The sequence below is a fragment of the Aspergillus campestris genome, assembly GCF_002847485.1.
Source record: "Aspergillus campestris IBT 28561 chromosome Unknown P168scaffold_8, whole genome shotgun sequence".
In the NCBI taxonomy this organism is placed as follows: domain Eukaryota; kingdom Fungi; phylum Ascomycota; class Eurotiomycetes; order Eurotiales; family Aspergillaceae; genus Aspergillus; species Aspergillus campestris.
The window spans coordinates 1,177,609-1,198,992 of record NW_020194343.1 but is presented as its reverse complement, the minus strand read 5'-3'; the positions used below and the strand labels follow the sequence as shown (position 1 = coordinate 1,198,992).

The 21,384-nt window shown below is 52.3% G+C and overlaps 8 protein-coding genes across 8 annotated transcripts; 5 read left to right on the top strand and 3 right to left on the bottom strand.

Moving 5' to 3' along the window:
• Window positions 1–39: 39 nt before the first annotated feature.
• On the bottom strand, window positions 40–654 carry P168DRAFT_181029 (uncharacterized protein). The gene is made up of 3 exons (XM_024832952.1): window positions 560–654; window positions 236–501; window positions 40–101 (listed from the first exon to the last, which is right to left on the bottom strand). The coding sequence occupies exons 1-2, from the start codon at window positions 560–562 to the stop codon at window positions 259–261; spliced, it is 246 nt and encodes an 81-aa protein (XP_024691894.1). The 5' UTR covers window positions 563–654; the 3' UTR covers window positions 40–101; window positions 236–258.
• Window positions 655–1,162: 508 nt separating this feature from the next.
• Window positions 1,163–1,879, top strand: P168DRAFT_181023 (uncharacterized protein). Its single transcript, XM_024832951.1, has one exon. The coding sequence runs from the start codon at window positions 1,313–1,315 to the stop codon at window positions 1,820–1,822; it is 510 nt and encodes a 169-aa protein (XP_024691893.1). The 5' UTR covers window positions 1,163–1,312; the 3' UTR covers window positions 1,823–1,879.
• Window positions 1,880–3,494: 1,615 nt separating this feature from the next.
• On the top strand, window positions 3,495–8,322 carry P168DRAFT_328342 (putative RNA binding effector protein Scp160). The gene is made up of 5 exons (XM_024841345.1): window positions 3,495–3,803; window positions 3,893–4,343; window positions 4,398–4,648; window positions 4,704–6,984; window positions 7,055–8,322. Exons 2-5 carry the CDS (start codon window positions 3,953–3,955, stop codon window positions 8,026–8,028), a joined length of 3,897 nt encoding a protein of 1,298 aa, XP_024691892.1. The 5' UTR covers window positions 3,495–3,803; window positions 3,893–3,952; the 3' UTR covers window positions 8,029–8,322.
• A 620-nt stretch (window positions 8,323–8,942) lies between these two features.
• P168DRAFT_305598 (uncharacterized protein) lies at window positions 8,943–11,003 on the bottom strand. Its single transcript, XM_024838945.1, has 3 exons — window positions 10,039–11,003; window positions 9,914–9,968; window positions 8,943–9,852 (listed from the first exon to the last, which is right to left on the bottom strand). Exons 1-3 carry the CDS (start codon window positions 10,906–10,908, stop codon window positions 9,206–9,208), a joined length of 1,572 nt encoding a protein of 523 aa, XP_024691891.1. The 5' UTR covers window positions 10,909–11,003; the 3' UTR covers window positions 8,943–9,205.
• Window positions 11,004–11,753: 750 nt separating this feature from the next.
• Window positions 11,754–15,065, top strand: P168DRAFT_271358 (serine protein kinase; the record flags this gene model as incomplete). The annotated part of the gene is made up of 3 exons (XM_024835260.1): window positions 11,754–12,263; window positions 12,315–12,878; window positions 12,925–15,065. Exons 1-3 carry the CDS (start codon window positions 11,780–11,782, stop codon window positions 15,063–15,065), a joined length of 3,189 nt encoding a protein of 1,062 aa, XP_024691890.1. The 5' UTR covers window positions 11,754–11,779.
• Window positions 15,066–15,774: 709 nt separating this feature from the next.
• On the top strand, window positions 15,775–16,866 carry P168DRAFT_291426 (uncharacterized protein). The gene is made up of 2 exons (XM_024837407.1): window positions 15,775–15,952; window positions 16,097–16,866. Exon 2 carries the CDS (start codon window positions 16,115–16,117, stop codon window positions 16,532–16,534), a length of 420 nt encoding a protein of 139 aa, XP_024691889.1. The 5' UTR covers window positions 15,775–15,952; window positions 16,097–16,114; the 3' UTR covers window positions 16,535–16,866.
• A 737-nt stretch (window positions 16,867–17,603) lies between these two features.
• Window positions 17,604–19,652, top strand: P168DRAFT_319823 (phenylalanine ammonia-lyase; the record flags this gene model as incomplete). Its single annotated transcript, XM_024840316.1, has 2 exons — window positions 17,604–17,704; window positions 17,768–19,652. The coding sequence occupies 2 exons, from the start codon at window positions 17,604–17,606 to the stop codon at window positions 19,650–19,652; spliced, it is 1,986 nt and encodes a 661-aa protein (XP_024691888.1).
• A 648-nt stretch (window positions 19,653–20,300) lies between these two features.
• P168DRAFT_283043 (cytochrome b5-like heme/steroid binding domain-containing protein) lies at window positions 20,301–20,871 on the bottom strand (the record flags this gene model as incomplete). Its single annotated transcript, XM_024836021.1, has 3 exons — window positions 20,301–20,465; window positions 20,526–20,652; window positions 20,753–20,871. The coding sequence occupies 3 exons, from the start codon at window positions 20,869–20,871 to the stop codon at window positions 20,301–20,303; spliced, it is 411 nt and encodes a 136-aa protein (XP_024691887.1).
• Window positions 20,872–21,384: the final 513 nt, after the last annotated feature.

Sequence of the window (21,384 nt, the reverse complement as noted above, 5' to 3'; positions counted from 1 at the left end):
TGTGGGGGACGAGAAGAATGGAGAGAGTGACAGGATGTAAAGGAGAGAGGTCTGATGGCGGTGGTGGTTGGTGGTGGTGGTGTGGGTGGGGGGAGAGATGACTGGTAACTTGGTCAGTAAAACTGCATGATTATTATTTTTTTAACGTGTCGTTTCTTCCGATTTGGTGGTAATTTTGACCATTGTTTCTTTTTTTCTTTTAATGAAGGAATGAATGAAAAGGGGAAAGACAGACCGGTCAGAACTCAATCACACCAATCAAACCAGGCGTGAATGTTTGTCCTTGTCTTCAAGGATGGAAGGAAGTGGAGAGAACCTTGAGATGAGAGAGAGAGAGAGAAGAGACACGAAAGAGAAGAAGAGAAGAAGAGAGGAAGAGAGAGAGAGAGAGAGAGAGAGAAGGTTGGGAGAGCAGGAGTTGGAGCCACTTGAGGCGGTGCTTCTATCGTCAAGTGTAGTTGGAAGGTTGGTATGGTATGGGACAATACGGTAAGGAGGGAACTATGATACGGCACGATCAGGAGGGAAATGACACCCGATCAAGAATGGAGAAAAATACCATCCATCGAATCAAATCGTACGGAGTATAATGGGGAAGGAAAAGAGAACGAAAAGGAAAAGAAGATGGAAAGGTGGAAATAATCCAGTGGAGTGTGGATCGGGGAAATGCAGGAAAGAATTCCAAGCGGAGAGAGAAAGTAAGGGAGAAAGAAAAAAAAAAAGTCGAGAAAAATGGTTGGCACGTGGAGAGCCCGCTCTGGCTGGATCCGCCTGAGGTTCCAGACTGGGTGGAGGCAAAATCACAATTCGAAGATGCAGCCATCCTTTACTTGATTTATTAACTGGTGAGTATGGTTTATTATGATTTATATTTTCATATTCATATCCTATTATTTTATAACTATTTTATAATTATTTATTTATAATTTTAGATAACACAGCAGATGCCAGTTTGTCTGTACTCTGGGTTAGGCCACAGACGGGCGGCTGGACCAACCAGATCAGTCCAGAATCCAGTCCATTATATTAACTTACCATACCACGTTTGTACTTGTACATACCGTATTATATATAGTATTGTATCATATCATAGTATCTATATCAACGTCTCAGGAATCTATCCCATGGATTCTTGATTATAATAGTCTGCTGCATCTGATCTCTGGGTGATATCCTCCTAGTCATATTCAAGACCATACATTAACAATAAGGTGATCTGTCAACACTTTGTCCATCGCACAATACACGTCGTACACTATCAATGTGACCGATACTACCAAGTAAGAGGTAATCGAACCTCTCTCTCTCGAATATGATTTGTACTATTCCATCAATCAATCTTGTTATAAATTTCCTACTTCCCCTTTCTAGAATGAAATTGGTTTCTTCTCCTACCAGCCTTTTAGCGCCTGTCCGGCTGTTTACTTGTCAACACGGGAAAAGCGGGGCCATCAGTACCAGTGTCTGTATGGAGGTTCTTCGCCGTAATACCGTCTGCTTCATGGGTGATCTCAACAACCACTCAGGAGGAGTAGTATTTCTCAAGCAAATACCAGTTCGATCCCAAAGTTTCATGTTTCAAGTTCAAGTTCAAGTTCAAGTTCAGGTTCAGGTTCAGGTCAGGTTCGGGTCAGATTCAGGAGTACCGAGCGGGGACACCACCAAACCGGCATATATCGTCACACAACACCAGGTGAGACACCAACAAGTCAACAGGATGGTCTATTCAGATGAGAGAATCATAAACAAGTGGATCATCCGAGTTCAGACCTCCCTCAGACAAAGAACCTTTACCCAGCCACGTCCTCCCTCCTGCAATTAAATACACTCCAGCCGTTCTTGATCCTGCAGGTACCAAAAGACGGGTAGTCGTCCTCGTCTTGTCTCGGTCAACCCGGCTGTGTGTCTTCTCTTCCCCGTATCCCTACCTGCCTACCTACCTGCCTACTGCACCTGCAGACCGATGGATCCAGTGCAAGGCGGTCACACCTCTTTCTCTCGTCTCGTCTCGTCGGCTTTCAATCTTCCAGCGCATCACAGGCTCCCAGGTCCCAACAGACCAATCATATCGTAGATTCCATTCAGCCGTTGACTGGTACATCCTTCCATGACGATCGGTCGAGAAAACGGGCGGATTGATTAGCGCGTTCAAGGACAGGCTCAAACGGTCCGGATGGTCTGATGAGTGCAGTGCTGTCATGGGGGGAGGACTTTTTCCCCTACCCAATAGGGGACTATTTCAGCTTGATTTGACGCTTGACATTATTGTAGAATTGTCGTAGTTGGTGATGGGATCATGGAGTTAATGATCATGTCTGATTATTAGGTTTTTAGTCGAGATCCTGATCCTACTATATAGGTGGAGTGTCTGTCCCGACTGATCAGTTGATCATATTATAGACAGTAGAATTGGATTCCTGGCATTATGGATCTGTTTATGGACTGTGGTACTAGAATGACAATTTTGAAATTATCCTCTCGAACTCTGGGGTGAAACCGCAGCTAGCTTGCATACGGATACTTACCATGGTCTCTCCTTGATGTCAGGACATTGGGCGCTACTAAATATAGATGAGTGGCTCGATGTCAATCTCCTTCATACTGCAATTGATACCACGCAGTGAATATATATACCCTACCCCACCAAGTGTATGTCCTCTACAGGCATTGATTTATTCGTTGATCTGGGAGACAATGATAGATACTTATAATTCACTATTGGCTGTCTGTACACTGTGTCCCTAGATCATAATGTATGATGTGGTTAGAATATCAAGTAACAGTGGGTTCTTTATGGTGTCTGAATACCTTCAACAGTAGTCAAGTTAACCAATCTATAAATCTATATGTTATGGATATTTGTGACAATGACTTTGTTCTTTGATTATGATAGCATCATTATAATCACAAATAATATATCCTATACATCATATCTATATTTTGGTTGTGATCTGACTTCTAAAAACTCTAGCTCTGCACCTTGAATAAACCCGGATAGCTTCACAGCTTCAACCAACCTTACACCACTGTTGAATAGTTAATTTTCACTATATCTACGGAGTACTATAGCTACCTATATATAGATCAAGTGTACTGATTGAGACAGTTCAGATGCTGGAATTGAGCTAGTTAGGTTGAAGCTGTCTAACATCGATCTGCCACCCTGTTGATAACCAAGGGACCACCAGAGACAGTCATTGACAGATGCCATGACAAGAAAATCAATTATCAGAAGTATTAAGAAAGACAGTGACTATCAAAATGGTCACAATATATGTTGGAATGTTCATGACTCTACCACGTAACCTCAACGTTCTCCATCCGACCGCCAAAAGAGGAATGGACTCCTTAGCTTCGCTCTCCGCCTGTCTGTCCTCTTCTCTTCTTCTCTTCTTCTTCTTCTCTCCACGCTCGACTTTCTTCCTCCCCCCACTCATCTCCGTCACTTCTCCGACCTCATTTCTTCTCCTTCTCCTTCTTCCCCTTCTCCCTCTCCCCCCGGTCAATCTCTCCTCAATTGACCTTCTTCCCCACCATTTCATCTCTCCAGACCTCCGTCTTCCGACAGTTCTCCCCACGCTCTCTCCGCTTTCCCTCTCCCACTCCCGAACCAATTGATCGACACCCAATTGATTTTCTGCCTGTCGAAAATCTTCGCCTGTGGTGATCGCTCAGCCTCATCATCTACGACTCTGCTCCTCTCGTCTATTCTGATCCCCTGTGGTTTCGTTGCAATTGGTTGTGGTCCGATTGTCCGACTCCCCGGTCGATTTCCCACTCGGCAATATTTCCGTTGCTTCCAGGTATTTCCTCCACCGACGGCCACCGCAGTCGCTACGTTAGGCAAATCTCCCCGGGGTCCTTCCCTCCTGCTAACGAAAAGATCCGGCAGTGCTCCCTCCATTCTGACCTTCATCCTCCGCTCCGAGGGTGATCGATTCGAACTTGCGTCATGGCGTCCGAAGTTCCCGCTACCGACCCGAATGGTGCGCCCAAGTCCCGGGCTGCCATGCTCGAGGAACAGCATGCCCGCCACGAGCCCCACAACGTGACCGTCGAGGATACCGTGGATGAATATGATGCCCAGTTCCCGGCCCCCTCCGGTGCCTCCAAGCCCGTCCAGGCCGCGACCCCCGACCCGACCCCCGCACCAGCGCCCGCGGCCCCCGTCGCTAAACCGGCCCCGAAGAAATCGCCCGCCTTGGATGTGCGCTCCGAGGAATTGTTCCCCGCCCTGGGCAGTGGTCCGAAACCGAAGACCCCCGCCGCCTCCGCATGGGGGTCCAAGGGTCTGTCCGGTGCGGCCGCCGTCGCCAATGGTGCCCCTGCCCCTTTGCAAGCCAGTATGTCTCCCCCCACTCACCCGCGTGTTGGGACCCTCTAGCTGACAGGCATAGCCGATGTCCCCCGGATCATCAGCCTTCCCGGCAAGCACATGGAACAGCTCCGTCTGGCGCCGTCCCAGATGCTCCCCCGGGGTCAGCTCAAGAAGCCCCTGCGCGATATCCTGCGCGACATCTCCCGACGATCCAAGGCGAACGTGGATATGCGAAACGGTCCCGGTGGATCCATCATCTTTGAAGGCAAAGGATCTGTCGATGCCGTGCGACAAGCCCTCAAAGAGGTCGCTCAGCAGGTTGGCTCCAAGGTATGTCACGAACCCACCCAACCGCCGGATATACCGAATCTGACACCCATTCCAGCAATCCGTTCGCGTCCCCATTCCGGCCTCCGCCCGTCCCCACATCATCGGTCGACAAGGCGCGGTGGTTCAGGATCTGCAGCAGCGGACCGGAGCCCGCGTGCAGGTTCCTCGTGCGGAGGACTCGGCCCCCGGCGTCGATGAGGATGACAGCGACACCATCGATGTGCTGATCGAAGGCGATGCTGTCGCCGCCGAGATGGCCCGTCGGGAGATCGAGGCCATCATCAAGGAGCGAGCCTCCAACATGAGCCTGCGTCTCAAGTCCATCCCCCCCGAGTTCTTCCCCTTCATCGCCGGCGCCCACAATGCCAACCTGAAGGAGATTCAGGATCGCACGCAGGCCCAGGTCCACGTGCCGCGGTATGACACCTGGCTGAGCCAGCCCCCGCCGCAGGAGGCCGAGGCCGGTCAGGTCCAGTTCGCCCCCGTGCCCGAGAAGAACATCCACATCTCGGGCGAGCGCACGGCCGCCCAGGAGGCCCGCGCGGAGGTCGAGCGGCTCGCGGCCGATCTGCAACGCCAGCTGACCCTGCGTCAGCTCGCCATCAACCGTGGCCAGCACCAGTTCATCCTGGGCGACAACGCGGATGCGCTGCACGAATTCCTGGCGGACACCGGCTGTTCCATCGTGCTCCCCCCGGCCTCCGACGAGAGTGAGTTCCTCACCATCACCGGCCCCGTGGATCGCATCGAGGACGGCATCAACCGCGCCATGGACCTGGCGACCAGCATGCAGATGGCGAGCATCGACCTGTCGCGCCAGCACCCCAACGCCCCCAGTGGGCCCCACGCCCACGCGCGTGCGCTCACCCGCTATCTCACCCAGCGCCAGATCATCAAGGAGCTGGAGAAGATGTACGACTCCCGCATTGCCCTGCCGCCCAGCGCGGAGGGCCCGGTCACGTGGGAGGTGTACTCGCGGGATGGCAAGAACACCATCCGCGCCCGCTCCGACATCATGAATCTCGTCCAGGCCCACCCGCCGGCCCGCCTCCGCCACCTGTCCATCGACCCCTACTTCCACCCGTTCCTGCGCTCGCGGAGCATCTCGAAGCTGCGGTCCGACTACGGGGTCCACCTCCTGACCCCCGACGATGTGGAGAGCTCCGACGTGGTGCTGGTCTACGAAGGCCCCTCGGCCAGCGCCTCCGGGTTCGAGGTGCCGCGGCAGCGACCCTCGCCGGCCGAGCTCGCCGCCTTCGAGGATGCACTCCGGCAGGCCAATGACTATCTCCAGAGCACCCTGGGCGACCAGAGCGACGTGGTGGCCCGGACCGTCGCCATCCCCGGCAAGTACCAGGAGAAGGCGCGCAAGTTCATCCTCCGGGAGCAGCAGGCCAAGGGCGAGGACCAGATCCCCGTCCGTGCGCTCGTGGGCGAGGTGCAGGGCCGTAACGGCGTCTGCGAGGTCGCCCTGCGCGGTCCCTCCGGCCTGGTCAATGACCTGGTGTCGAAGCTGGAAGCCTTTGTCGTGGAGCAGGAACGCGATGACCTGGAGCGCGGGTACACGACGACCTTTGACTTCCCGCAAAAGTACGCCAACTTCCTCATCGGCCGTCGCGGCGAGAACATCAACAAGCTGCGCGACGAGTTCGACGTGGACATCAAGGTCGAAAACGGCAAGGTCGAAGTCAAGGGCCCCAAGGCCAAGGCCGACGCCGCCCGCATGCGCATCATTAACATGGGCAAGAAGCTCGAAGACGAGACCACCCATGTCCTGAAGGTGCCGGCGCAGTATCACCGCGAGCTGATCGGCCAGAAGGGCAGCCAGGTCAACCGGCTGCAGGACCGCTATGCGGTCCGCGTGCAGTTCCCGCGGGCTACCGGCGCCACCGACGACGTGGCCGAGAACTCCAGCGACGCCGGCGCCGCTCGCCCGGGTCGCTCGCAGGGCGCGGACGAGGTGGTGGTCAAGGGCCCCAGCAAGGGCGCGGATTCCGCCCGGGATGAGATCCTCAGTCTCCTGCAGTGGGTCATCGAGCACTCGTTCTCCGCGACCGTCTCGGTGGCGCAGTCTCAGGTCCCCTCGCTGATTGGCCAGCGGGGCCGTGAGATGGACAAGCTCCGTGCGGACACGGGCGCGCAGATCGACGTCCCGGGCGTCAATGATGACGCGACGGACGCCTCGGGCCGTGTGCAGATCAAGATCAGGGGTACCAAACCCCAGGTCGCTGAGGCGAAGAAGATCCTGGAGCAACGGTCCCGGGAGTTTGATGCTATTGTTACTAAGACGCTTGATGTGGATAAGAAGTTCCACAAGTCTCTTATTGGTGGTGGTGGTACGTTCTCTCTCTCTCCCTTTTTTTTCACCTCTCACAACCATTCTTTGAATCAAACTAATAACAACAGGTGCCAACATCCGCAAGATCATCGCCGATGCCGGCGGTCCCACTGATGGCAGTGCCTCGCGCATGGTCAAATTCCCCCGTCCCGAGAGCAGCGAGTCGACGATCAAGCTGGAAGGAAACGGCCAGATCGTGGACAAGATTGTCGCCGCGGTGGAAGAGTTCGTCAAGGAGCGCCAGGACCAGGTGACGGAGACCGTCGAGGTGCCTCAGCTGCAACACCGCCTGCTCATCGGCCGTGGCGGCGAGACCCGCCGGGGCATCGAGTCCCAGTTCAACGTCACCCTGGACATTCCCAAGATCGGCTCGGGCCGTCCCGACATCAAGCTCAAGGGACCCAGCAAGGGCGTCGCCGAGGCCAAGGAGCACATCCTCTCCCTGCTGAAGGACCAGCAGGGCGAGCAGGTTGACGTCCCGCGTCACCTGCACCACGCGGTCTCCGACAACGGGGCCTTCTTCCGCCGCCTCCGCAACGACTACCACGTCACAGTGGACCACGCCGGACAGTCCATCCCCGCGAAGCCCGAATCCGAGGATTCGCGCGGCGCCGCCAACGGATCGTCATCTCTGCCCCTCATCACCGACGACCCCAGCGCCAGCGCAGACGCCCACTCCTGGAATGTCGTCGACCACAGTGCCCCCGCAGGCGAGTCTGGCACGATCCCGTGGGTGCTAGCCGGCAGCGGCGACAACGTCACCAAGGCCAAGGCAGCCCTGCAAAAGGCCCTGGCAGCCGCCTCGCAGCAGTCCGCCACGGGGTACCTCATCCTCCCGGACCCCCGGACCTACCGCTTCGTGGTCGGCCAAGGCGGCAGCCAGATCAACGCCATCCGCAAGCAGACCGGCTGCCGGATCAACGTGCCCAAGAACCAGGCCGGCGGCGAGGCCATCGAAGTCAAGGGCAGCAAGGACGGTCTCGAGGAAGCGAAGGATATGATTCTGGAGGCGGTCCGCGCGGGCCAGGAGGGATCTCGCTAAAATCATCTATTCTATTCTTGTCTTGAATATTTAAAATTTTTCTTTCCTTTTATTTTATTTTACTGTCTATTTCTTGCATAATCCAGCCGTTGAGCTTTTGAGCTTTTGAGCCTATTGGCGATGAGCCTATCTATCTACCTATCTATTTGAAGACGAAGACGAAGATAAACACACAGATGAGAACGAAAATATCAAGGATTCTCTTTTTATTTCTTTTTACTTTTTCTTTGATATACTGATTTAAAACTCTATTGTTATTTGGAATGAGTATGTTATGTACATGAGTGATTCTACCAATCTATCTTTTTATCTATTTTACTTTTCCTGGGCCTCTTAGAGATACTGTAGACGCAACTTTTGACCCCGAGCCTCGTGTGGCCATTTGAGATGGGAGAGTACCTAGGACCTACGTAGGTACAGTAGTGAGTCCGTGGTAGAGTCCATGCTGGAGTCCATGTCAGGATAGGGCGGGCCAACCAGGCACACACACAAGGATCCAGTCTCCGATTCTCATCGAGGTACGCGCATAGGGCCTATTGTCTGGCATGCTGCTGTGTCGATGTCATCGGTTTGTTGGGGACGTCGGATGTAATCGAGGACTGAGGGCTAGGCGAGGAACGTGATCTAGACATGTCCTGTTCCTGTTGCGATATCAAATAGTGCATGAAGGAGTACCCGCCGAGCTCAGAAGTGTCTAGATATCTTTTGTAGCCGAGTGGCATTATTTTTCGACAGTCATTTTCCAGGGAGCATTGGGTACTGTGGTAGAGTATTGGATATAACCTGTCAAGGTCCCTTGGTGTGTCAGGGTTTCATGCAAGTTTCGTGTTTAGAAGTGCCTGGCTTATACTATAGACTACTTACTGTATAGCCCAGAATAGGTAACAGCCGCATTCTTGGTAAACAGAGAAAGCGTTTTTGTTAACGAACTATCAACCAAGGGGCCTATCTAAAACAATTTGGAGGCCATCATGTAACTAGAAAAGAAAAAAAAGTCATTGCGAAAGTTTCATCCGTCAAGAGATGCTGCAACATATCCATAGGTCTCTCTGCCTTCAAACTTGACTTGGATAGCTATCAAGCCATCCATCCTTAGCTACTCAGGGTTGACTGCCAAATCAACGTCAACATCGATCGATTCGTGAAAATAATAGGCAAGAGTTGACAAATGGAAAACTCAGCTGGTCAAGATCTGGCCGGTCAAAATCAGGTCATGCGGAAAAGCAAGCCCTTTGTCCGTGCTATCCGAAGAAGGATTGTCGGCCTTGAAGATGTGCTTGCCCGGGTACAACAAGTTCGTGGTCAAGAAATAATCGAGCGTCTTCACCTCCAGGTTCACATTAGGGCTGGGGACCTGCAAGTTCTTATACTCCGCCGGAACGGAACCACGGCCTTTCCACGCCCTTTCCAACCAACTGCGTTCGTCAACCTTGGGTAAATGGATATTCCAGTTGCCATCGCCGACCCAGTCAAAACCGAGCATATTGGGGTGGTCAGAATTGCTTTTATCTTTCCACGATCCTTTCGCCCCCCAGGAAAACTGGAGATCAACTGTGCCAGAGCCTTTCACACTACCTTTTTCGGTTCCTATTTCATCTTTCCACGATACTTCCTGCGTCGAGCTGGTAAATTGAATTTCGTTCGACGTGGCGTTGATATCACCGCCGAGCGTGATTGTCGTCTTGGGCACCCCCGGACTGAAATGGAAGCCCGCCAACTGCACTTTATAGTACCCTAAACCACCATCAACTTTGCCATCGCCATTATCCACGGCCGGAACCTCAACAAATCCTGCTGTCATGTTCCCAATGCAAGCCAAACCACCTACAAACCAGACGTTCCGGGTCAGTCTTCATGCATGCGAGTAGGTTGTACGGTGTCTTACCTTCACCTGGTTTTGTTTTGTTCTCCAAAGCACCGAACCCATTGCGTAGACTGGGCTGTGGTACGGTTAGCAGGTCTCGACATGGAGGTAAAAAAAAATATTGGGCGGAGTGATGGGAGCTCTACCAAGATAAGTTGGTCCACAAAAACGTCACTTTTGATGATCATGCTGCAATCAGATCCGCGGGGCATAGGAAGCAAACCGTCAGCACCAAACGGAGTCCATGCAGAATCATCGCTTCCGCCTGTCCCTTGCGCGACGTGGATCCGCATACACAACGCCGAGGTCTCGGCCTCCGTGTTGCCTTTGATTGTGGCGAACGAAAAGGCGTGAGGCCGTAAAAGATGGGATCCGGATTCCGGCTGGTACTGGTTGGAAACACCAGCGACATAATATTTGAGCTCCGCATGCTCCTTGAAATATTTTTGCAAACCACTCTTCACTACAGCCAGATCCAACCTGTCCTGTCCCGTGGTGGAAGTGATATCGAGCGAGGATTTTTCGAAAGTAACGCAGACTCCCTGGGACACGTTCTTTTGGTCCGGGTTGAGGATGACTGGCTCGTTGACTGGCGCGGTTTTGGCACCTGGGTTCGCAAAGTCACCTTCGACGGTCCCAGTGACGTTAACAAGAGTGGTGTTGAAACTGAGTACAAGATCGTCGGTTAAATAGTCCGTATTCTTTGTATCCTTATTTGTGATTGATCCTGACAGGATGCGAAATGCAAGGGTAATGTTTCCGTATTCATCCACAAATTGAAGACGAGGGTGGTCGAGCTTCATGGACACGGAAAGGTGAACTGGGCCGACACCAGTGATCTTGCCATCTACATCCAGCGGTCCCAGGCCTAGGATTGAAGTCAGGCTCTCGGAGCGTGCTTGGAGGAGTTGGTTGATTTTTTCCTGGGAGTAAGACACCAGAACGTCGTATCCATTGATCGTTTGTCGGCCCTTCATCTGCTCCACTAACTCGAGGTACTTCAATTGCTTTGCCATTTTGCAAGGCTACACTTAAATTAGAGATAAAAACAGCCAGAAGGGCAAAAAAAACGAAAAAAAAAGAAAGAAAGAGAGAGGGAGAGAGACTGAGGGGATGGATGTTGGATATCTTGCCCTGTGGAAGATACGAGCACGATATAAATAGCTATTGCAGCCCTTTGGTTTGCACGCTTAGTGGGGACGATTACAAGACTAATGACGTGGTTTTTGGTCAATTGATCGTTCGATCGAACTGCATCATGTTGAGTATTGGATTAGGTACTCAATGCATCCAACACTCGAGGTCTTGGTGTCACCAGGCGTACCAGTTCCGGTCCTGTAGTATATGGATGAGCTGTCACTGTTTATCATTTAGTTTGTAGATATCCACTCGCTGAAACTTCAGACGCTACTGCACGCAGCAATTCCTGACATGCAATGCATGTATGAACTGTCACTACTCATCACTACTCATGTTGATCATTGCCAATTAGTATATATGGGATTGGTGGAGATTCTGATAATACTGTAGACAGTAATTTTTTATCTGCAGTATATGCATGACGTGTACGTGTTACATTCTACTACTCCCATTGATTATCATTAACTAATATATAGACGGGGTAGGTTGGATTGGACTTCTCATGCTACGCAGTACTGCATGCAGCAATGCCTGACCTGCGATGTATGCATGACGTGTTGTACAACCTCTGCATGGTCTCGGATGTAATCTGTCACATCAACATGCCTGATATGCTTTCAACCCATGAACGGAAGAAAGCCGGAAGCGCCAATATCCCCGGGTTTAAGATTCTGTGAAAGCCCATCAATTAGGGACTCCTTGTGTTGATCAATCAAGTGGTCATCCATACTCTAAATCTCATCCACCATGGCGTCCGTCCTGCCAAATAACAGCTATGCCTACTACAGTACTGAGCAGGCCACGATTATTCTGAGCACGGAGAAATACATTATCGACGACAAGTTCAAATTCACCACGGATACCTGTTTGGTCTACGCAGAGGAACTCGAAATTACCTCCAGCATCACCGCCCGCGGCAAGAGTATCGGGCTCTTTTGTCATACACTGACAGTCTCCAATGGTGTCACTATTGGTGTCTCCGGCGAGACAGGCGCGGCAGGCATCCCCAATATCAACGAAGATGGCGGGTCGGGAGGAAATGGCAAAGATGCCGGGAATGTGTGGATCTGTGTTCGGTCCGTTCCAGGCGAAAAAGCTTTCCAAAATTTGACGATCGAGGCGTATGGGGGAACCGGCGGTAGCGGCGGCGACAGCACCATCTCCGACAAAGAGGATAAAGACAAGCCAAAAGAGACCAGGGGGGGCGCTGGCGGCGACGGTGGAAATGGAGGTAGGTCTATGCCAACCTTCGCCCAGGGATATCAAAGATGACGTGGTCTAGGTGACATTGAACTGTTATTTGGAACAGCAGAGACAGATGCCGTGGTTGCCCTGCAGAAGATCTACAGACGATCGTGGCCAGAGCAGGTTTTATGTCTGACTGAGCCGGTGCTCTCAGACAGTCTCCCTGGGTGCCTCTCCGCAGGGGATGAAGAAGTCCTCCAAGTACTGAAGAGCCTCAGTGGAGTTCTCCAAGATCTCGCCGTGCATCTCGAGGTCTTGTCTAAAGCGGGTCTCAACAAAGAAATTCAAGACAATGCCTCGTCTCTCATGCAGGAGGTGCACACCAACCTGGCCACAAAGGACGAGGCACCAAAGGATGTCACCACTGAAACAGTCACTCTCTTTGAAAAGACACTGAAATCAGTTCGCTCGATCAGCCTAGAGACTGGAACCGCTGATGCAACTCAAATTCTTGCGGCTGCTCAAAAGGCCATCGAAAAAGTCTCCCCGCGAAAGGATTCTCAGCTGGTTTCTCTCATCCGCAACCTAGAAAAGAGACTCCAGGCAGATTTGGCGAATATGGAGAGTGCTGCCTACGACTTTACAAAGAATAACTCTCGAGGTGGACTTCCCAACAGCCTAGCATGTCCTTTAACTGACAACCTTAGGTGCTGGGGGGGTGGGTGGCTATGGGACCAAAGAAGGTGGCTTCAGATCCCAAAACGGTGCCAATGGCAAAGCAGGGCTGAATAGTGGCCAGAGCCGTGCTACAATCCTGCCGTTCAAAGGCTTCGAGGAGGATTTGGATGTTTTGCAAGCCTACATCTTTCCCGAACAATGCCAGATGCTGCTGAACAAAGCGGACGATATCTTCTTCAGCAGCAACACTGATGACTGGAAGAGAGCATACGCACTCTATAACATCTTGGTCGGCCGTCTCCAAGTGCTCAATGCTTTTCAGGGCGAGCGCTCTGGCCTGTTGGATGCCCTGGAAGGCCTGGAAACCAAGCTCAATGTAACCAGCAATCCTGTCCTGCAACTCAAGTCCGTTTATGAGCAGGCCATCAGTCGTCGCAATCGATTGCTGCTGTGTCAAGATATGTTCGGCCATGTTGACAGCTGGGTACCCCGTTTGTCATTCGGTTTCTATGCCCAGTCCGTGGAGGAACGATTCCAGGTCCTCGATTCGACAGAAAAACTGACCGCAGCCTACGAAGAAGCCGTACAAAATGACAATGACGTCCATACCCTCGTGGACCAGGGTATCAGCAAGATGGCCGATGCCCAAAAGGAAGCCGAGGCCAAGATTGACCTTCTCACCTCCCCTAACGGCCCACTAGCCACTGGTGTCAGTAAGATCGCTTTCCTGACCAAGGATATTCGAGTGAAGCGACAGCTGCTCGTGGACGAACTGAGCAAGATTCGTTTCAAGAATAACCTCGACTGGACTATCTTCCTCAGAGGCGCGAGTGCCCTTGTCTCGACATACCGTGACCCCGCATCTATCCTCGATCAGGTCAAAACAGGCTACGATTTATATCAAGAAGGAACAGGTGGATCGGTGAAAAACCTGGAGGGCGATGTGGTGAAGAGAGAGTATATTATCGACCAGCTGGAACAATGCGGTGACACCCTTGACTCGCTGGAACAGGCACTCAAAACCAAGAAGAACAACGAGATTGGCATCGATGATCCGGGGGCGCTGAAGATCCTCAGCACGGCGGATGATATCCGAAAGATTCTCCGCGAGTTCAAAAATGCAATAGAGCCGGCGGACCTGAAAAGCATAGAAGGCGCCTTGGATACTTTCGTCGCAGTGACCCTAGATCGCAACAGCGCCGTTCTGGACTACAACGCTTCCATCCAGCTCCTAATCGAAGCGATCAATAATCGAGACTATAGCAAGAGCCAAGGTGAGACTCTGGGCCAGAAGAGACACACGCTCAATCCGAAATCTCCAGCTATTCTATTCTGGCTCCGCAAAACACGCGATACCATGCGACTAGAGCTTATGCAACGTCTGAACTACGAGAGCCGAGCGATCAGATTCTGGGGACTGCAGAAGGAGCTCGACTTTTCCCACCCGGCGCCCCTCAACTCAGTCACCCAGCTACAAGACAGCCAGTTGAACCTGAAGAAGGCCTTTGAGAACTGTCTTCAGGGTTATGCCAACAACATTCGCGTCACATGGCCCCGCTACGAGAATGACAAGGGACTGCTGTATGCGCTGACCAAGGAGGAGCTGGAGGCTTTCAAGCGTCGACAGGTGCTCACCACGTCCAACGGCGACGATGGGGTCTATAGTGCCTCCATTCGGCTGGAGCCCGGTGCCTCCCCGTTTGGCACTGGCCGTGCAGATGTCCGGATCAACCAGGTACGCCTGTGGTTGCTTGGGGTCCAGGTGAATCCTGATAATGCGCTTCGCAAGCGACTGCTGGTGAAAATCAGCCATGTGGGAAATGAGACGCTGGAAGACACTGAGCGTAAACGGTTTGAATTTGCCCACGACGCCGTCAATATTCAGTTTGAGTACGATACCGCCAGAGTCCAGGGGGTCGATGACTTCAGCTCCGAGTTCGTCTTTGGCAAGCAAGGGCTGGAGGATAATTGGAGTGGTGGTGACACCCAGCTGACTGCGTCGACATTTGCTGCCATAGGTCCCTTTACTGAGTGGCACTTTGATATTCGCGAGTCGGAGAACCAGGGTTTGGATATGGGATTGGTGACGGCTGCGTATGTGGAATTCCGGGGGGCGAACCGGCCATTCTCGGTGGACTATGGGGAGCCGACTCGATCTGAGCTGGAATGAGATCAGTAGTTTGAAGATAGAAGAAAGGAGTAGAAGAAAGAGGAGGAAGTTATCATTCCAGTAACTACCTTTTGTCCAGGGTATTTCGGTTTGAATTGACCAAGAATATACAAGTCTAGTACACGTGAAAGCGCCAGCCCTAACCCATTATAATCAAATTCTTCGACTATCATGAGTCTGCCTCGCTGCAAGCTTGACCATCATAGCTACAATGTCTCACCGTCGACTGATTCAGCCTGACACAAACAGGCAGGAGCATTGCCATGTCCAAACAAGTATCTCGTAGGATCTGAACGTATAGCCGGCCCGGGCTATCCATGCTAACAATCTGAACGGCTTTCCACGTCTGGTCACTCCGTCTCTGGTCTCCAAATCTAGTGACCGGTCCGGGTTCTTCTCAAGTGACTATAAACCAACAGTCCCTGGCAACTTTATTGGCCGTTGGAGCTGCAAGTCTCTTGGCTAGATCGAAGGATCAATCCCCTTGAGCTAACGAACTATGCAACACCGGCCTGCGACTGTTGGCAAAAGTAATGGATCTTACATGTCAGCACTACAAAGCGCCTCGCCACTCCACACCAACCTTGTCTGATCCCTCCGTTCTGTGACGTAGGTGCGTTGTGGGATCTTGGCATGACGTTTTTTATCCCGTCGTCCAAATTCGGCCCCTTCTGATCGGCCTTGTATGTATAGACTTCTAGCAGACACAGCCCACTGCCTCGATCGCATTTGGCAAATGGTCTTGATTCACCTGTAGATAGGATGTAGAAGAAGAGGCAGACAGTCGACAATGATGAGGTCGATTTGGTGACGATGTCAACATATAAAAAGCGACAAGTGTCCCGCCGACAAACTGATTCTTCTCCATCATCATCATCATCATCATCCTCTCCCACCCGATCAGTTGACCTCATAACCGTTGAATTGAGAGCTCCTTCTCACTCTGCCCGACCTTGCTTTACACACGACCCTACGGTATGCATGCACACGCCACAACGATCCATATCCCAACCACTCACTAACCCACCCCAGAACCAAACAAAAAGAGAATGCACATCTCCAAGCTCCTCCTCGCCCTGGTTGCCAACGCGAGCCTCGGGTCAGCCTGCACCTTCGGATTCCACATTATGCGTAATCAAAACACCTTCGACTTGAGCGGCGGTCTCAGCTGTGAAATTCGCATCTGGAAGGCCGACGACGCTACGGGGAATGACGAAAGCCAGGCGTCGGCAAAAATCGAATGTGGCGAGGGCTGCAAGACGTTAAAGTATGACGGAGCCGAGTATGAGTTCTGCCATAATGGACCGGGCGAGATCGCGTCTCTGAGAGATGGGGCCACCGTCCAGAGAAAAGGGGGCGGCAACAAAGTCAACATTATCCCCGATGGAGAGGACAAGAAAGATCTGGATCAGGGCCCATTTGCCTCGTCGAACCAACATAGTTATTGGAGAAACAATATCAAATGTTAAGTTGGGTGGGGGGTTGTTGGGTTTGGCGCGTCGATGGATGAAAGCGGGTTGCTTGGTCGCTCGTTCTTGGTATACATGCTGTATTTCTTGTCTTTCTGTCATTTTCAACAAATGAATGATATTCTGAGCTTCACGGCCATGTTCCTTTACGGCTGTGTTCGATCCTCATCCAATCCAAAGCCAATATCTCAGTGGAGAAACAGTGAACCCCGCGAGCCCAGGTATCAATATCCAAGTCTGAGTATCCACATTCCTATTCAAGTAAGCAAACCATCCAGAGTCGTCAGAATAGGCCAGCCAGTTCTACCGTGGGATCATGGCAGTAAGCGCGAACATGTCTTTCTCTTCCTTCCCCAACCATGCCATGGGCCCGAGTCACGCACAGAGACCTAGCGCCTTGGACTTTGCACACCTGATTCAGTACATGGGCTCCTCCGTGAGGACTGATGAAACGGTTACTTATGTATACATCCCTGCTACTACAGCGACTTGGCGAAGAGGGGCATCCTTGGCAGTGCAATCTATCACAAACCCAACAAAGAAAAAGAACAGCGGTGGTAGGTACCACAGCGGTCTAGATGATCAATCTTATGTCCCTAGGTTGACCGGACAAGAGGTGATATTGAAATAGATAGATCATAGACGGGAGATCTCCATCTCGAAGGCCTCATCTCATCTGCAGAAGCACGAATCGGGATACGCACGCCTCTGTCCGAGATACGTTATCTGATAGATCTGTTCGCTCTCAGCCCTTGCATGAGCCTTACTTTCCAACCACGGGGTACAGCGCTGGTTGGGTAAGGTGGGTTGATCTGTGAGGGATCGGAAAAGCGGTGGGCTAGAGGTACTAACTATATCTTAGCCGCTACGCCACAACGTTGACCGTTGACCAGTGTTTGGTATAGGGCTTGAAATCTGATATTCCCAACGGTATATAATATACAGTATCTTGCTCTTCGTCCTAGTGTGCAGGTTAAGACGGCTTCCGTCCGGCATTATCATCATGGTGTCCGAATCAGGATGTTGTGATTGTCAGGGGATGCAGCGGTCATTACTGAATGAAGTAGCTATGGTATCTAGACTTAAAGAGCTGGTTCAGTCGCAGGAGTCGTCTCCCGTTGTGTTGGACGGGCAGTCTCTCGACGTGAGTGCCGTCGTCGCTGTTGCGAGGTATACTCTTCCCGCTGCCTTTCCGGGCATTATAGTGACCACTCCGCTAACGAACTACCACAGACACAACTGCACCGCAACAATAACAACCAACTTCACAGTCTACCAAGCCATACAATCCAGCGTCAACCAACTAAATACCCGCCTAGCAAACGGCGCCACAGTCTACGGCGTCAACACCGGCTTCGGCGGCAGCGCAGACACCCGCACGACAGACCACCGCGCCTTACAAAAGGCACTAATCCAGCATCACAACGCGGGCATAGTCTTGCCCAATAACAATGGCCTAGGCGACTGCAGCCACAACCACCGCATGCCCGTACCGATCGTGCGGGCTGCAATGCTAACGCGGTGTAACTCCCTGCTGCGCGGGCATTCAGCCGTGCGTCTTGAGGTCGTCGAAACTATACTTACTTTCCTGCGTCACTCAATGACGCCTGTTGTGCCCCTGCGGGGGAGTATTTCTGCCTCCGGGGACCTTACTCCGTTGGCGTACATCGCGGGTGCATTAGAGGGAAACCCCGATATTGCTGTCCACTGTGGAAAGGACGCGCGGGTTATCCCAGCCGATGAGGCGCTGCGCGAGCTCGGTCTGCAGCCGCTGGATTTTGGACCGAAGGAGGGTCTGGGTCTGTTGAACGGGACTGCCTTCAGCGGTGGTGCGGCTAGTCTGGTGGTGTTTGACGCTACGCGTCTGCTCTCGCTGTCGCAGATGATGACTGCTATGGCGACGGAGGCGCTGGGCGGCATGGCGTCTAACTACCACCCGTTCATATCCCTAGCAAGACCCCATCAAGGGCAGATGGAAGCCGCGGCGAACATATTCCGGTTCTTGGCCGACTCGCGCCTCGCAACTATCTCCGCAGGGCCGGAACACACCGGGCTAGCACAAGACCGGTACGCCCTAAGAACGTCTCCCCAGTGGATCGGACCCCAGATCGAGTCCATGGCGCTGGCACTCCGGCAAGTCCGCACAGAGCTCAATTCCACCACCGACAACCCGCTCGTTGACCCCGAGAACGGCGCAATACACCACGGGGGCAACTTCCAAGCTGCGTCGATTACATCGGCGATGGAGAAGACGACGAGCGCGGTGCAGATGATTGGGAGGATGATCTTCGCGCAGTGCTCGGAGCTGATCAACCCTGTGCTGAGCAACGGGCTGCCGCCGAACTTGAGCGTGGATGACCCGAGCTTGTCGTTTGCGTTCAAGGGGGTAGATATTAATATGGCGTCGTATGTCTCTGAGCTGGGGTACTTGAATCATCCCGTTAGCAACCATGTCCAGTCTGCAGAGATGCATAACCAGGGGCTGAACTCGCTTGCCTTGATTGGATGTCGCTATGCCGCTGAGGCTGTCGACGTGCTGTCGCTTATGACCGCGACGTATCTGTATGTGCTGTGCCAGGCGCTGGACCTCCGTGCGTTACACACTGAATTCGTCCGCGATGTCCGCGGGAAAATTGAGTCTGTAACGGCTGAGCTTTGCCATGTGGGCGACTCCCAGCGCCTGTGGGATGAACTGCTCGACCACTGGCGCCGGCACAGCACCAGCGATTTGAAAGACCGCGCGGTCCAGACGGCGAATAGCTCTGTGGGGCTGCTCTTGGATTTAATGGCTGCTAACAGCAATCGCATCGCTGCGGACGAGGTGGCTCGAGAATGGAAGACTCAGATGGCGAGAACCCTCGCGGATAGTTATACCGCCACGCGGACTGGATTTCTTGAAAATCCTACGACGAAGAACTATCTGTGCAGTGCGTCGCGGAGACTTTACGGCATTGTCCGTGATGAGCTCGATGTGCCGCTGCATCGGGGCCTCGAAGACCATCCTACTTATGATCGGGAGCGTATGAAGGGCAAGAAGAGTATCGGGTCGCGTATCACCACCGTTTATACTGCCGTCCGAGACGGGCGTTTTGATGATGTATTGGCCACCTTTTTTTGAGTGGCTTGGTGGGTATTTTCTTTCTTTTTTTTTTTTTTCTTTTCTTTCTCTAGCATCTCGTTATAGCGTATAGACTTTTCGGTCAATATGAACTCATGCGAAGTATAATCCTAAGACTTCAATATCGGACCATAGTTGAGCTGTAGAATCTTGGCTGGGAACTGCGAAAGTTCCTGATTAGTATGGTAGGGTAGCAAAACCTATGTATAGCCAACGGTTAGGGTCAGTAGGTTAACTACGAATGTCGCATACTCCGTATATCAAGAAAATCACAGAAAAAAAAAAGTTCAAAAGGGTCTGTCTTTCATGGTCTAAGCATGGACTGATGGGTCCAAAAATTATATAAACGAAGTAAAGAAAAGAAACATCCCGGGAAATTACAAAACACGTGGTAGGTAGTAGTGGTAGTCAAAACACGAAAAGAACAAGAAAATGGTCTGGTACTGGGATATCGATAACGATCAATCAGTCAATCAATCAATCCATCCATCAATAATCAATAATCAATCAGTTGGCCCTTCACAACCCAGTCGTCTATCGGTAGGGATGTTTGTAGGTAAAAATCGGATGCTCTCGTCAGTGTCGTTTGATTGTCTTCTTCCCTCCTTTATTTTTTGTTGAAAATTCTTTCTTGCGGAGGATGCACGCTTACTGCGCGGCGCCCTGCTGCTGCTGGATGTAGTTGTAGGCGACGTAGCTGATGACACCGCCAATCAGGAAGAAGGCGTACAGACCGACGCCGATGCCCGCGGTTCCGGAGCCGGAGGAGGCAGAGGGAGCGGGGGTGTGAGCGCGGGGCTCGGGGTCACCGGGCTAGAGGGGTTAGTTGGATGCGACAGAGATAGAATAGAGACGGTGTTGGGAGATGCATACCAGGCGCTTGACGTTACCGACGAACATGCCGTCGAGGATCTCACGGGCCTCGTCGCTGTGGCCGACATCCTCGAAGGCCTCGGTGGCATCCTGGCCAGCGACGTCGAGGAGGACTTCCTCACCACCGCTATTCGCATTGTCAGTTGGACTCTTTCCGGTTGTTTGTTTATTTGTTTATTTGTTTATGTTTGTTTGTTGACATTGGGGGAATTTGGAGTAGGACGTACGGGTGCTCGTCAACAAAGGCAGAGACGTCGTAAACCTTGTCGTGGACGGTCATGTAGAGATCCTTCTTGGTGTTGTGGCCGGCGATCTCGGCGAGGGTGAGTTCCTTGGTCTGAGACATGATGGGTGTGATTTGAGACTGGAAGAGTGGGATGGTCAGCAGAGGTCTAGACGTGGAAAAGTAGCAGGTAGAAGTAGTAGGTGAAGGTGAGCAGGGACCGAGTGATCAGCGAGGGGGTTACACCAGGGACCGGTGAGAGTGCGGTGCAAGGGAAGAGAATTTGTCCGGGGGAGATAGGATGAAGTCGAGCGAACTGGAAGTGGAATCCCCTGGGATTTCCAGACTCCTAGAATGACCACGACTTCCGATCGGGACTATCTGTTCCTGTGGGTTGACATGGAGGGGATTTGAGGGACCATGGGCAACTCCTGAGCGCGTGGAGGGCAATGCGAAAAGGACAACAATCGGGACGTACCGAATCAACAGGGGAGATGGATCGACTGAGGGAGAGATAAGCGGTGAGAATGAGGGAGAGTCACGGAGGAGAGTGGACTGGAGGAAAGATATGACGAGGAGAGAGATATCTAAGGTGAAAAAGAAGAGGTGTTTGTAAGAGAGAGAGAAAGGGAGAAG

What these genes read in the sequence shown, in the direction of transcription:
- P168DRAFT_181023 (XM_024832951.1), top strand. Translation starts at nt 1,313, where the DNA reads ATGATTTGTACTATTCCATCAATCAATCTTGTTATAAATTTCCTACTT.
- P168DRAFT_328342 (XM_024841345.1), top strand. Translation starts at nt 3,953, where the DNA reads ATGGCGTCCGAAGTTCCCGCTACCGACCCGAATGGTGCGCCCAAGTCC. An exon ending in CCCTGCCCCTTTGCAAGCCA is followed by an intron (nt 4,344 to 4,397) that starts GTATGTCTCCCC and finishes TGACAGGCATAG; the next exon opens with CCGATGTCCCCCGGATCATC. An exon ending in CTCAGCAGGTTGGCTCCAAG is followed by an intron (nt 4,649 to 4,703) that starts GTATGTCACGAA and finishes CACCCATTCCAG; the next exon opens with CAATCCGTTCGCGTCCCCAT.
- P168DRAFT_305598 (XM_024838945.1), bottom strand. Translation starts at nt 10,908, where the DNA reads ATGGCAAAGCAATTGAAGTACCTCGAGTTAGTGGAGCAGATGAAGGGC. An exon ending in TTGTGGACCAACTTATCTTG is followed by an intron (nt 9,969 to 10,038) that starts GTAGAGCTCCCA and finishes ACCGTACCACAG; the next exon opens with CCCAGTCTACGCAATGGGTT. An exon ending in CAAAACAAAACCAGGTGAAG is followed by an intron (nt 9,853 to 9,913) that starts GTAAGACACCGT and finishes TCTGGTTTGTAG; the next exon opens with GTGGTTTGGCTTGCATTGGG.
- P168DRAFT_291426 (XM_024837407.1), top strand. Translation starts at nt 16,115, where the DNA reads ATGCACATCTCCAAGCTCCTCCTCGCCCTGGTTGCCAACGCGAGCCTC.